This window comes from Carya illinoinensis, chromosome 4 (assembly GCF_018687715.1).
Source record: "Carya illinoinensis cultivar Pawnee chromosome 4, C.illinoinensisPawnee_v1, whole genome shotgun sequence".
NCBI classification, from domain to species: Eukaryota; Viridiplantae; Streptophyta; class Magnoliopsida; order Fagales; family Juglandaceae; genus Carya; species Carya illinoinensis.
In genome coordinates, this window is record NC_056755.1 from 1712887 (window position 1) to 1726037 (window position 13151).

At 35.7% G+C, this 13151-nt stretch overlaps 3 protein-coding genes across 8 annotated transcripts; 1 reads left to right on the forward strand and 2 right to left on the reverse strand.

Annotated features, from left to right (window-relative positions):
- The first annotated feature begins 217 nt into the window (after window positions 1-217).
- Window positions 218-3294, forward strand: LOC122307611 (mitochondrial outer membrane protein porin of 34 kDa). The gene is made up of 6 exons (XM_043120588.1): window positions 218-443; window positions 525-592; window positions 1271-1381; window positions 1934-2020; window positions 2206-2414; window positions 2684-3294. The coding sequence occupies exons 1-6, from the start codon at window positions 395-397 to the stop codon at window positions 2988-2990; spliced, it is 831 nt and encodes a 276-aa protein (XP_042976522.1). The 5' UTR covers window positions 218-394; the 3' UTR covers window positions 2991-3294.
- Window positions 3295-4355: 1061 nt separating this feature from the next.
- Window positions 4356-7815, reverse strand: LOC122307610 (hypersensitive-induced reaction 1 protein-like). Of its 2 annotated transcripts, none has more exons than XM_043120585.1 (6): window positions 7658-7815; window positions 6147-6362; window positions 5524-5644; window positions 5342-5433; window positions 5160-5256; window positions 4356-4905 (listed from the first exon to the last, which is right to left on the reverse strand). In XM_043120585.1, exons 2-6 carry the CDS (start codon window positions 6333-6335, stop codon window positions 4550-4552), a joined length of 855 nt encoding a protein of 284 aa, XP_042976519.1. In that variant the 5' UTR covers window positions 6336-6362; window positions 7658-7815; the 3' UTR covers window positions 4356-4549. The 2 variants fall into 2 exon arrangements, with proteins under 2 accessions (XP_042976519.1, XP_042976520.1); XM_043120586.1 differs by having other exon boundaries at window positions 7566-7715.
- Window positions 7816-9357: 1542 nt separating this feature from the next.
- On the reverse strand, window positions 9358-12551 carry LOC122307615 (hypersensitive-induced response protein 1-like). Of its 5 annotated transcripts, none has more exons than XM_043120594.1 (6): window positions 12421-12551; window positions 11173-11369; window positions 10690-10810; window positions 10419-10510; window positions 10222-10318; window positions 9358-10028 (listed from the first exon to the last, which is right to left on the reverse strand). In XM_043120594.1, exons 2-6 carry the CDS (start codon window positions 11359-11361, stop codon window positions 9664-9666), a joined length of 864 nt encoding a protein of 287 aa, XP_042976528.1. In that variant the 5' UTR covers window positions 11362-11369; window positions 12421-12551; the 3' UTR covers window positions 9358-9663. The 5 variants fall into 5 exon arrangements, with proteins under 5 accessions (XP_042976528.1, XP_042976530.1, XP_042976529.1 ...); XM_043120596.1 differs by having other exon boundaries at window positions 11173-11382; window positions 12421-12544; XM_043120595.1 differs by having other exon boundaries at window positions 12413-12539.
- Window positions 12552-13151: the final 600 nt, after the last annotated feature.

The following is a 13151-nucleotide window of genomic DNA, read 5'->3' on the forward strand; positions in this document are numbered from 1 at the left end:
AAATATTTGTAAGATTTAACCCACATAAATTTTATAAAATTCACGAATTTTCCTGAATATCTTTTTTTTTTTTAAAAAGAAAATAAAAGATAAGAAAATCGTTAAATACGTTTTAATTATCTTTAAACAATACTCGCGTCATTACCTCAGTGAAGCCTCGAAATCAGAAGAAATCGTACAAATCGGTGGTTAAAGACATCCCCGAAAGAGCATTTTACCCAGATCTAACGGCCCCTGTTAAGCCTCTCCTGAAAATGAAATCTAAGCTTAGATTAGGGTTTCTCACTCTGTATATATCAGTCCCCTAACAACTACCGTTCAGAGTGCGAGAGCTATCCCTTCTATATCCTCCTTACCCTTCGTCGAGTTTCGGATCTCCATTTTTCGCACAACGATGGGCAAGGGTCCTGGCCTCTACTCTGATATCGGCAAGAAAGCCAGAGGTTATTTCTCTGCATATATTAAGATTTTTGTTAAGGCTTTGTTGTTTATTTTTGTGTTTATTTTTTATTTTTGGGTTTCAGATCTTCTCTACAAGGATTACCAGAGCGACCACAAATTCACCATCACTACCTATTCGCCCACCGGAGTTGTAAGTCGTTATTTGCTTTCAGAAGATCTGTAATTAAGAAGTTGGGTTATACAACTTCATATTGTTGAATGTACGATTTGACATGTGATTATATACTTACTACGATTACTAGAAGGCTCGGGACGAAGATATACGCTTTATATTGTGCTGGTGATGAATTTATAGCGGCATATTGAGATTTTCTTTACAGCTGTTTTTTTTTAAAGTGGGTTTTTTAGGAGAAATTTATATAAACTTGCATTACCTTTTTTAATGCTTCTGAACTATGATCAAAATTTGTATTTTTTCTCTCTAACAAATCGTTATCTTTATATTTGTTTATTTCAAACACGGGAACAGAGATATGTATATGGTCAATACGAGATTCTGAGCAAACAGCTTGTATCATTTTCTAGTCCCTAACTTGTAATTAGGTGTTTGCTTTTGTATACTTCGTGTGTACTTATGCTATGCTTACTTGATTCGATAAACTCTTATTCTTATTTATCAAGAGAGAAAGAGATTCAGAGCTGTTTCTTATTCCCACATTAGTAGGTATGAAACTCAGTTATATGAGCTTGATCCTCCCAACCTGGTTAATAATGATAATTTTTCATCTATTTTTAAGCTATTTTTCTCAATAATAAAAATAATAATACCTTATGACGTGTTGATGCTGACCTGTATTTTTGACTCCAGGCTATCACTTCATCAGGAACAAAGAAAGGAGAGATTTTTTTGGCTGATGTCAACACTCAATTGAAGAACAAAAACATCACAACTGACATCAAAGTGGATACAAACTCCAATGTAAGCTCAAGCTTCTTATTCAGTGGTACTTTCTTTATTATCTCCCATATTTCATGTTGGGATTTCCCCTGCCTTGTGGTTGGACCCATATTGACATCAGAAACCTAATGCTGAATCTGTACCATTTGACATTAGTTTTTGAAAGTCACATGTTAGTCCTCCCCATGTATCTGTAGTATATATTGCTATTGATAGCTTATTCAAAAGAACATGTAGTTGGATAAGAGCAACTGGGTTTTATGTTGACTATGCCCTGCATAGGAAGGTGGAAAGTCTAACCTCCATCTATGACTTTGGAGAAATGAAAAATGACCAAGAAATCCTCCCCCTATACTTGTTCTTAGCATGCTGTAAAGTTTGCAGTTATTGTGGTTGAAATCATCATTGCAATTGATCAGTTTAATAACCAAAGTATTTTGTTTTACCTAGGTGAATAGCCTATATGATTGCAAGATTTTTAATGATTGAATTAAAAACCCCATGTCCAAAAGAAATTTATCTACCCTTCTTCAATGTGTTTACTTTGTCACTAAAAGCTTATATTATGATCAGCTTTTGACAACCATAACAATTGATGAGCCCACTCCTGGTCTCAAGACAATCGTTAGCTTCAGAGTTCCTGATCAAAGGTCTGGCAAGGTGAGCAATGTAATAATATCCAGTTTTTGTATGATGACATCTTATCTAGTATCTACCAACCAAAAAAGGAATTTGTATTTAACTGCTGCTGACTTCTCAAATGCTAAATTTTTGTCTGAGATACTTTATCATCATGGACACAGGCATGAAAATTATTGTTTGAATAATTTTTTATTGCGGAACAGGTGGAACTCCAGTATTTGCATGACTATGCAGGGATAAGCACCAGTGTTGGGTTGACTGCAAATCCTATTGTTAACTTCTCCAGTGTTATAGGAACTAATCTTGTTGCACTGGGCACGGATCTCTCATTTGACAGCAAGACTGGGAATTTCACAAAATGCAATGCTGGATTGAGCTTCTCCAATGCGGACTTAATTGCTTCGTTGACCCTGTGAGTAATTCTTTGAATGGTGGGTGAAAAAAAAGAAGCGTATGAACTTTCCCCCCTTTTTAACTTGTGTGGTATATGTTTGCATATACTTCTTCTGCTCAACATAATCAGCACTATCATTTTATGAGCATGAATGAAACTCATTTTCAGGGTAGATCTGACATGTTTATAAGTTTTTATTTTTTTGCTATCATATGTTTTTTTGTGGGCATTGGGAGAGGATGGTTCTTGTGGTTGCATTATATGATGAGCATATATTGATTATACAGGAATGACAAAGGTGATTCCCTGAGTGCCTCCTATTATCATTCAGTGAACCTCCTAACCAACACAGCTGTTGGAGGTGAGGTTACCCATAGCTTTTCAACCAATGAGAATACCATCACTGTTGGTACCCAGCATGCATTAGACCCATTGACCACATTGAAGGCGCGGGTGAACAATTTTGGCAAGGCCAGTGCTCTTATTCAGCACGAGTGGCGTCCTAAGTCGCTTTTCACCATTTCTGGAGAGGTAGACACCAGGGCCATTGAGAAGAGTGCCAAGGTTGGACTAGCTTTGGCTCTTAAGCCATGAGTGTACTCTGCTCTTTTATGATGTGGAGCTTTCAGGTAGGTTTGAGGAACTTAGTTTAGTTCTCTTTTTGGACTCAAAGAGTGTTTATGGTTATGACTTCTAATTTCTCTTTCCGTGGCTTTGAATTGTAAAATAAATATTAGATGGTGTCACAAACCAACGTTAGAATTTCCTTGAGTTTTTACAATTTCACCGCCTTTTCGTCCAAATGGGGATGAATGGTTGTTATCAAAGAGTTTTGACTTCTGAGATTTTGTTCCATCCTTTTTATGGTGATTTTTCAGCAATTCTCTTTTTTCCTTAATGGTGTTTCTGGCTTCTTTTTTTTTTCGTATCTTGGTTGTATATAATATATATATATATATATATATATTTTCAAGGATGAGGCCCTTCTTGCATTCAGTCTCTTTCTTGTTTCCTTTTTTTTTTTTTAAATTAATTTGTCTCTGGGAGAGAACTGGTTCGAGGCTGTTTTTAGAGGAGATGCCAAGTTATCCGTCACCTACTGCGATTCTGAAAATAACATTACGGTGTTATCTGGGTACCTTGCAATAGTTGAATTCCGACGCCTGATTGAGCTCTGTCTTGTGCCCAAATTAGTAGCCGTTTAATGATATAAGCCTATAAGGCAATGGGCCATCCAGAGTTACTGTTGAGATCTCAATCCTTCTTTTCCTTGCATTATAAGGTACGTATAGGTGGGGCCTGGCTCTTGTAATGGTTGTTTTGGTTTCTAGTGGAAAATCTTCTGATAAGAAGGGGGCAAGAGATGACTTATTCGATAGAAGATTTGGCATGATAATAGTTTTTTGATTGACCCATTATGGGTTAATACTCAACAATCTTGTGCCAGATGTTTCTCTGCTTTCGAAACTGCGATTGGATCCATCAAGTTGTGTGATTTATGCCAAGACTTTTGTGTGTAATGGACAAGTTACCTTGGGGGTGGATGGTACTGCAGAATCAGGTGTAATTACTGTTCTAAGATCCTTGATGAAGTCCTAAAGGGGGAATAGGTTGGTTCTGTCATTCTGCTGTGTTCTCACGCAGTAAGTAGAGCTCCCAACATCTTAGGAATTGGATCCTTATCTTGTGCAAATTCGTCTGGGGCCGGAGTCTTTTTCCTAGTCAGGACTCAGTAACTCAACCAGGTTCTGGTGTTAGAGGTAGGGTGTATTTATATGTTTCTTTATATGGACCCCCAGAGATACTTGAGGACCACTTCTAGGTGGGATTTTTATTTACAGCCGTTGTCTTTTCTGTTCTTAGGGAGTTTCTTGTTCCGTTTCCTGTCAACTTTTAAGGTCGCTCATCATGTAAATTTCTTGGCTGTAGCGGGACATAATCTTCTAATATACATCGACATAGCAGTTCCGACATGGCAGAACTTCAAATTACGAGTTTAAAACTTTTTTGATATGCGTTATGCACAATAAGAAAAATGCTCAAATCCAACCACGTGTGAGCAGTCCTGGGCAGAGCACACTTACATAAGTTACACCACATCACACCTTCATTAGGACCCCGGCGCATCATTTATAATTGAGACTTGATTGTTACTAGTGAGAGGATGCCTGAAGCAGCCCATCTCGAATCTGCGAGGCGACATCATGCACCATACCTGGTCCATGTGGAATGAACACTGCTGAGGATTTAGAGTTAGCTCCAATTTCCTTCATGGTGTCAAAGTACTGCGTGATAAGAACCATGTCCAGCACATCCTTAGCAGTGGTCCCCGGCACATTGACCGAGAAGCCGAGCACGCTGTCTCTCAAACCATCCACAATTGCCTGGCGCTGCCGGGCAATTCCCACTCCCGCAAGATATTTGGCTTCTGCCTCGCCCTCTGCTCGCTTTATCTGCACGATTTTCTCTGCTTCTCCTTTCTCGCTAGTTGCTACCCTCAACCTTGCAGCTGTAAACATTCAAACAAAGACCAAAAAGGACTATCATAAGGACTTCAACTGGCAAATAAGGCTGCCTTCCGATACGATTCAAATTGGCAAATAAGACAGCATCTCCTTTAATTTTAAGTCGAGTTATCCCTATGATCTTATTAGTTGATGATGTAAAAGACTTCCTTGGAGATTCTATGTTGTTCTTCCTTTCAATGAAGCTTTTCCCCGATCTAAAAAGAAAACAAAAAAAGCAAAGATAATAGATATATACCGGCATTAATTTCATTCATGGATCGCTTCACGTGCTCATCCGGTTCTATGTCAACAATGAGTGTCTGGACAATCTGATACCCATACGTAGACATAGCCTGTGAATCATTTTAAAGCAAATATTTGTTAACTAAGTTGATATATGAATCTCAAAGAATAATATCACTCCGACTGAATTCTGACCTTTTCAAGCTGATCTTCAACTGCTTTTGCAATATCATTTTTTTGCTCAAAGACATCATCTAAGTTTAGCTTTGGAACGCTTGCTCTGATTACTAAACAATCGAATACGGTAATAGACATCAAAATACGTTAGCATCATGACTATTTATAAGATTTTTTTTTAGGAGAGTTTGGGATCATACCATCAAATACATAGGCTTGGAGTTGGGTTTTTGCATTGGTAAGTTTGTAGAAAGCATCACTTGCCTTATCAGCCATAACACGGTATTGAATGGATGCAACGACTGTAACGAACACATTGTCCTGAATGAAATACATTATAAGGTCATTGATAATATATCTTATCCACTTAAAAAGGTTAATACGATCCTTGAATTTAATTTAAGATATTCTTCATAAGGAGCTTATGATGTGAAGCAATGGATACTCATATGCTCATTCATTCTTATACTTTAATGTAGCTTTCCTTGAAAAGTTTTTTTTTTTTTTTTTTCCTCTCTTTTTCCCTTTTGGCATTAACAAGAATCTCTGACATCGAATGTCTGTGCTATCCAATGAGCATAACAAAGGGTGAACCTATGATCGAGTGAAGCTTTAATCAAGGTTTCAAAGGTCACTGATATATGCTGACCAAGTCATTCGCAACAATTTTGATGATAACTGGTCTTTTAAGCTTGTTCCTCATTTTTCTTTTTTCCCCCATAAAGATATGGGGCTTTCCCATTTGTCACATACCGGTAAAACAGAACATGAGCAGTATTTATTTTGTGGTGAGAAGAAAGAAATTGCTCTGAATGGAGCAAACCTTTGTCTTTGTCTCACATCGCACATCCAACTGCTGCATCCGAAGTGTGACGTGGCCAGCTAGGCGACTACCTAAAACCCAAGGGACACAATGGCATCCTGGTTCGAGTACATCATTATACTTTCCAAAGCTTTCCTTGACGGCAACTGTGGATTGGTTGACTTGTACACAGCATAATAAGCCACCCATGATTGTTTAGCTTATATATGTTCCTTGCTGAAAAGAATCCAAGAAAATGGTGATAAAATCCCCCATGACTGACAGTTAGAAAGACTGAGGAAATTGAAAGGAATTCATATTCCTGCACTATAGGACATCTTGCATGGTTCACTGCATCCTTATATTGAAATTTAGAGCCAGTTATGACCTTTGCCCTTTCTGCCATCTAAATGGTCATTAAAGCTTGTAAAATAAGGTAGGAAGGTCAGACTCGGAAGCATTTGAAGTTGACGAATTTGGGGAGGCAGACATCTTGAAGAGGATCGGTTAGAACGTGAGTCTTACTGGCTGTGATACCATGTAAAATATTCACGAGAAGAAAAATTGTATGGATAAGATGTTTTCATTCAAGAAGATTTGAAGTGTACACAGCGTATAAGATTTATAGACAAACTATCCAAAACCTCCTCCTATACAAAAGGTATTCGAAAATCAAAAGTAATAGCACAGCGCTAACAAACAAATCAGCTGGCCCAAAGTATCAGTAACAAACATCCTCAGGTTATGCTCGGCACACTTGTTGACTTGGCTTGTGGTGTGCCGTTAGGATCATTTTGAATTTTATCTCCAATAAAGCTCAACAGTTTATGTGGAATTAAGCATCTCTTTAATTTTCCCACAATCGGATCCAAATCCTAAACAGAGGAGGTCAATTTTTATGTGAAAATTGTATATGAAAAGCTCCAATTTATAGGCAAATTATCAATATATCGATCTCATATAAAAGATAGAGCGCGGAACTTGCACACTATATGCAGCTTTTAGAACTTAAAAGTGTCCGAAGATTGTTATGTGGAATTAAGAAGGTGATATATATAGACAGGTTAAATATGTTATTGGTCTTCCATTCATATTCGGGATTACATATTCTAAGAACATATACAGATAGTTATGTAAACAATAGTGATCGGACGATGAAAAGCTGCAATGAAGTGTGTGTTAATCCTGGTAGATACTTATAAAGCTGGACTCTGTCATATATTAAGTATGTGGAATTTACCAAATTGAAGTAATATTTCTAAATCTGAGGCAGGTTTTGTGAAACTCATCAGGTCATAGGTTAGAAATGGAAGATGGTAAAGAAACAAGATGGAAAACAAAGATCATCGATACGAGTAAGGTAGATGAAAAACTCAGGATTACCAGAGAAACTAAGATCACTGTCTGAATATTCAGAATTCGATTAATGGAAAAACATACCAAAAAGCTGCAAGATAGGCACCGAGATGGTGTACTGAAATTTATGGAGGGGAATAAAACAGAGTACTGTGCAGAATTGCGGATATACTTACAGAAAACCTGTCACCGTCAGTGCCTCCGCATGATTATAACCAAGAATTCTTTGTTGCTTCCTCGGCATATATGTCCTTACCAATCTGCCAAGTTGGAAAACACAAATACAAAAAAGAAAGAAAACCTAACCAAGTTGAAGGCACTTGCTAGGAAACTTCAGGCGTGAGTGGAGATTACGTTAATGCCCCCATACATGGAAATGTCTAAAGGGCATTTGAAGGTGCTGCGCAATTGGATAAGATAACCGATGAATGGCATTTCACTGGTCCCAAGAGCAAGAAGGGACCCAGAAGACAGTATTGTCAATAACAAGGTAAAGACAGTGCACATTCGAAGGCTTTTCCTAATTTCTTTTTCATTTTGTTCACTCGAATATATCCAAATTATATTCGGCGTAAATAAAATATAATTTGCCAATGAGAAATAGTCAGACAATATCGAACGTTCTTGTGACTTGTGAGTACTTGAATAATAGATATTGGTTTTTTATGAACAGCTAGATAAGATCAGACAGCCCTTTGTTTTTTTGGGGGGCTTTTCCTACGAACTGCATAACAAATTACGATCCTTCTGACTTATCACAATCTTATTTTATTTTATTTAATATGTGATACGTTTAGGGCCCATTGACGAAAACGATTGCAAGATTAGTTGTTAAAATTATTTACCATCTTATTTTTTATTATCATGTTATCGTTTTATGACGTGTTGTTAGATAATAAATTAACAAGTAAAATATATAAAAAAAAATTATAAGAATTAAGATGATAACATCTAAAATTATTCCAAGATTCAATAGATAACCATCGAATAATTATTAATAAAGAAAATCTGAAAAATAGTATAAATACAACTTGGCGATAGTTACTTGATAAAATTATAAGAAAACCCATCTTGCCTTAATTTCCGTCTCATTCGCGTGCCGTTGAAGTCATGTTGCGTCACTTTCGCGATGTACTAATTTTGTCGAGTACAGCTACAGCTACCAAAAATTTTCACCCAAAAAGTCACCGAATCAATACCCTTTTTTTTTTCTTTTTCATTTTCATTGATTTTTTTATATTCTTAAATTAAAAAAAAAATCACAACATTACTAAAAATTTACTTAATTACTAAGTAAAAATTTTTTTTAAAAAAATACTCCTAAATTCAAGAGCTTTAGCATTTTTCTTTTGTCAATGTTTGGAAAATTTCATTCCCGGTTCAAGTAATTGATTTTTTTATTTTTTATTTTTATTTTTATTTTTTTTATGGTTTCTTAAAAAACTAGTGGTTAGTTTATTTTTCCGGTTCAGATCGAATAAGTAGGTCAAGTCAAATAAATATAATTAAAACAAATGGCATAATTATCTATTATTATCTAAGAAATGACAGGGTGTTGCACAAGTGGCATCATTAATGCCAATCCCTCCCCAAAATAAAATAAAAGAAAATTTAATTTTTTGATATATAAAATGTGTGATCTAAAATGAAGGGTAGCATCCTTAAAAAATAGTTATGTAATTTCTACATGTTAAATATTTTGTTTGCAGTGGTCCCTTGAAAATTAATTTCATGGCCCCCCTATCAAATTTTTATTTAATTCGAAAAGTGGTTTGTAAAAAAACTAATTAAAACTAAGTTTACGAGAAAGAATTAACTGTTCAAAGATCCCACACTATCAAGGTTGACGATATATAGACGTATATACAAATGCAAATGAAATGAGAAAATTACAATCTTACATAAATACTCACTTTATATTCTCTGGTTTCAAGCATAACAAGAGAGACATTCGGGGTAAAATTACACACACTAATCACTTTGCATTTGAATAATTACACAGGGTTCCTATTGGGAACTACGTTATCCTTCAGCCATCAAGTCACTTCGAGACCGTCACTCTCTCTGATATGTGATGAACGAAGAGAGCCCAAAACAAACAAATCAAAATAAGATCTGCTCATGAGTAGAAGTTCAATATAAAACCTATATACCAAACACGCATCACCCACTCCACCAGAGCTCATATTTTTTCCACAGAACTAGCCTGAAGGAGACCCTCTCGAATTTGTGTAGCAACGTCTCTCACTGCACCAGGTCCATGTGGTATGAAAACGGATGACGACTTCGAGGACGCCCCGATCTCCTTCATTGTGTCAAAGTATTGAGTCACTAGCACCATGTCCATGACATCTTTGGGAGTTGTTCCAGGCACATTGTCGGAGAAGGCAAGTACACTGTCCCTCAGGCCATCAACAATGGCCTGGCGTTGGCGAGCTATGCCAAGCCCTGACAAGTACTTCGACTCTGCTTCTCCTTCAGCTTTCTTGATCTGCAATATTTTCTCAGCTTCTGCCTTTTCATTTGCTGCCACCCTCAATCTAGCAGCTGTGTAACAAAAGTTAAATGCATATAAAAGAGTTGCAACTTGTACGCAATCCATAAGCATCTTATCATTAAGAAGCAAATTACAAGTTTTCATAATGCGCAAAGTCATATTCCACATTAAGAAATTACAGGTTTTCAAAAAGAGCATAATCATTCTGCAATCTACTTCCCATAAAAAATTTACAAACACTACCTGCATTTATTTCGTTCATTGCTCTCTTCACTTGAACATCCGGCTCTATATCCACAATAAGGGTCTGGACTATTTCAAACCCATAAGTAGACATAGCCTGTAAAGTACAAGAGAGAGTTTCCGAATTGTTAGTTCTGAATATACCTTATCTACAACAATTCACGCCCTCTTTTCTTAAGAGTAAACGATTATGTTACCTTTTCCAGCTCCTCTTCCACAGCTTTTGCTATGTCATTCTTCTGCTCAAAGACAGCATCCAAGTTCAACTTCGGGACACTTGCCCTTATAACTGAAGAAATGAAGTACATTAGCTGCAAGAATAATCTCTTCCAACCATGTATGTTAACAAATCTCTTCACATTGAATATAACTAGCTATACATGATTGTTTGCAACCCAAAACTGTGCAGATTTTTTTTTCCTCCTTGATAACAGGAAGGACTAAAGCACCAAACATTGCTTTACATACCATCAAATACATAGGATTGGATCTGTCCCCTGGTATTGGAGAGTCTATAGAAAGCATCGGATGCTTTTTCAGCAATGGCACGGTATTGAATAGATGCCACAACATTGACAAAGACATTATCCTGAAAAGTCAAAATCGCTACCTTGGTCAACTGCTGGCAGTAAAACAGACTAGGCTCTTTAAATTTAGGAGGTAGAAGAAATTAAGTAATATATCTCCTCTTTACTAGAAGAGAAATAAGTAAGTGTGATTAAAGATGAGAGAGAGAAATGTAAATAATGCAAACTGTAAAGAGATTTGACTTCAGTTCTAAGTTTGAACCACTACATCCATATGTTAAGATATCACACTTTCATATGGAAGATAAATTCAAAATTAATCAAAGATTATAAAAAAAAAAAAAATACAGAAGATCTGAAGAGGATAAGCATGAGATTCAAACCACATCATTTCGGGGAAGTGAAAAGTAAAGAAGTTGAAAACCTTAGTTTTTGTCTCGCATCGTACATCAAGTTGTTGAACACGCAGTGAGAGGCTACCAGCAACCTGGTATCCAAGGCACCAAGGCAAGCAGTGACACCCTGGCTCAAGCACATCATCAAACTTTCCAAAATGTTCCCTGACAACTACATTTGACTGGTCCACTTGGATGCAACCGAATGCTTGACCCATACTTCGATCTGCAAATTTGGCCTAGAAAAGGAGTTATAATTCATACACCTAGAGAGCACTGATCCAATATCACATTCTTGAAAACCAAATTAAGAAAAATTTCGTAAGTTTCTATGGTCTTTTAATCTCTAATGCAATATTTTATACTTGGCACTCTTTACCGTCTTTAGCTACCCTGTCAGTATTTTATCCTGTATCTCATCTATGAGCCTTAATTAAGCCTTAATTGATTCTAGGAAAAAAGAAAATCAAGCAACCAGCACTTAAAACGTAGGAAACCAGTACACTAATTCAGATGTCTTTTCACTTTACAAAGTCTAATTATTTTCATTCCCTGGAAACAAAAACAAGACAAGTCGTTAAATTCAAAATTTTCTTTTCCGTTATTTGCCAGAATTTTCTCAGCAACCAAAAGAGTGTAACATAGATAATACGAGTTCAAAAATTCGTTTGCAAAATAAATAAATAATACTCAATTGATGAGTTAAGAAAATCTCAATAAACAAAGTAGCAGTTAATATAAGAGGCTCTACGGCCTCTTCCTCTGTTTTTTCAGCAACCGAACAGAGGGTAGCATTTATGCTCACAAAAATGAACTGCCTTTATAGACCTATTTCCACAGATTAAAACAAAAATCCATTATTCAAGCTCGAAGGCTTGGGCCCGAGAAAGCATAGGAAGGGTGTAAAAGAGAAAAAGAAAAAGAAATTCTAAGAAAACAACAAACTAAACCCTTCAAAGCCAATCATAACCACAAGTATACATGGAATAATAACTTGTGATTCCAAAAGGAAAGGAACACAGAAGACTCCTGATCTTTTTGCTTTCTCTTCCTCTTGTTTCTCACCGATCAAACAGGAAACAACATCCAAGTGTACAATCAAAACCACAACCTAAAACAGTGCATATATAAAAGAGTCTTCACACAAATTAAACGCGCTATTTGGATGCTGAGATAGCTAACATGCTAAAACTGAAGTGACTGCTAAGAATGTTCACCCTCATCATTCGTATGATTTTCCAGCAACAAAACGAAAATTAAGAGACTTACGGCTATACCTCGAAGATCCCCGAGAGAGAGAAAAAAGAGCGATGGTTGTCGATCTAATTCGTATGGCCGAGAGAGAGAGGGTGGTTTCGTATGGTTTTCGATCTGCTAACTTCCAGTTTCTCTCGCTGTCGCTTGTGCTTCCCAATGTTTGGATTAGTGGGCCTAATTTTCGGTATTGGACCACGGGGTAAGGGGTACAACGAAAGTTATTTGCAAAAGAATAAGGTTAGATTTGAGAATAAAATTTTTTTATCTCAAATTAAAAATTTTTATTTTACCATTATAATTTTTTTAAATTTTTATATAAAATATAATAAATAATTTATTTTTTTAATTTTTTAAATATTAAAATAATAATAATATTTAATATTTTATTTTAAATTCAAAATTTTCAATCTACTTACTAAGAAAATTAAAAATCCTGTTATCGTAACTTGAGTTATGCGCGGATATGTCAGTAATGAATAGTCTTAAATTGACTCTTTAACAAATCTTTAAAGTGAATGAATGTGAAAGGATAATTTTCTCTTAATTTAAAATTTTGATATATATAAATATAGTCACATATATCAATATTAATTTATTTATATTTAAAATTTAAATTAATATTATTTTTAATTAAATCTATATTTTAACCAATTATATCATATTAATATATAAATTAATATACAATTATACTTATAACTATATTTTTCTCTTAATTTATATTCTCTTTCTTTCCCTCTCTCTTTCTTCTCAT

Bases quoted from the DNA above. Each gene is read 5' to 3' on its own strand.
- LOC122307611 (XM_043120588.1), top strand. From the start codon at position 395: ATGGGCAAGGGTCCTGGCCTCTACTCTGATATCGGCAAGAAAGCCAGA. The intron at 444-524 runs GTTATTTCTCTG...TTTGGGTTTCAG, and splicing joins TATCGGCAAGAAAGCCAGAG to ATCTTCTCTACAAGGATTAC. The intron at 1,382-1,933 runs GTAAGCTCAAGC...TATTATGATCAG, and splicing joins AAGTGGATACAAACTCCAAT to CTTTTGACAACCATAACAAT.
- LOC122307615 (XM_043120593.1), bottom strand. The intron at 10,811-11,172 runs GTTTTCAACTTC...TTGACTTTTCAG, and splicing joins GATGCGAGACAAAAACTAAG to GATAATGTCTTTGTCAATGT. The intron at 10,511-10,689 runs GTATGTAAAGCA...TCATTTCTTCAG, and splicing joins CCAATCCTATGTATTTGATG to TTATAAGGGCAAGTGTCCCG.
- LOC122307610 (XM_043120585.1), bottom strand. From the start codon at position 6,335: ATGGGTGGCTTATTATGCTGTGTACAAGTCAACCAATCCACAGTTGCC. The intron at 5,645-6,146 runs GTTTGCTCCATT...TATTTCATTCAG, and splicing joins GATGTGAGACAAAGACAAAG to GACAATGTGTTCGTTACAGT. The intron at 5,434-5,523 runs GTATGATCCCAA...TCGATTGTTTAG, and splicing joins CCAAGCCTATGTATTTGATG to TAATCAGAGCAAGCGTTCCA.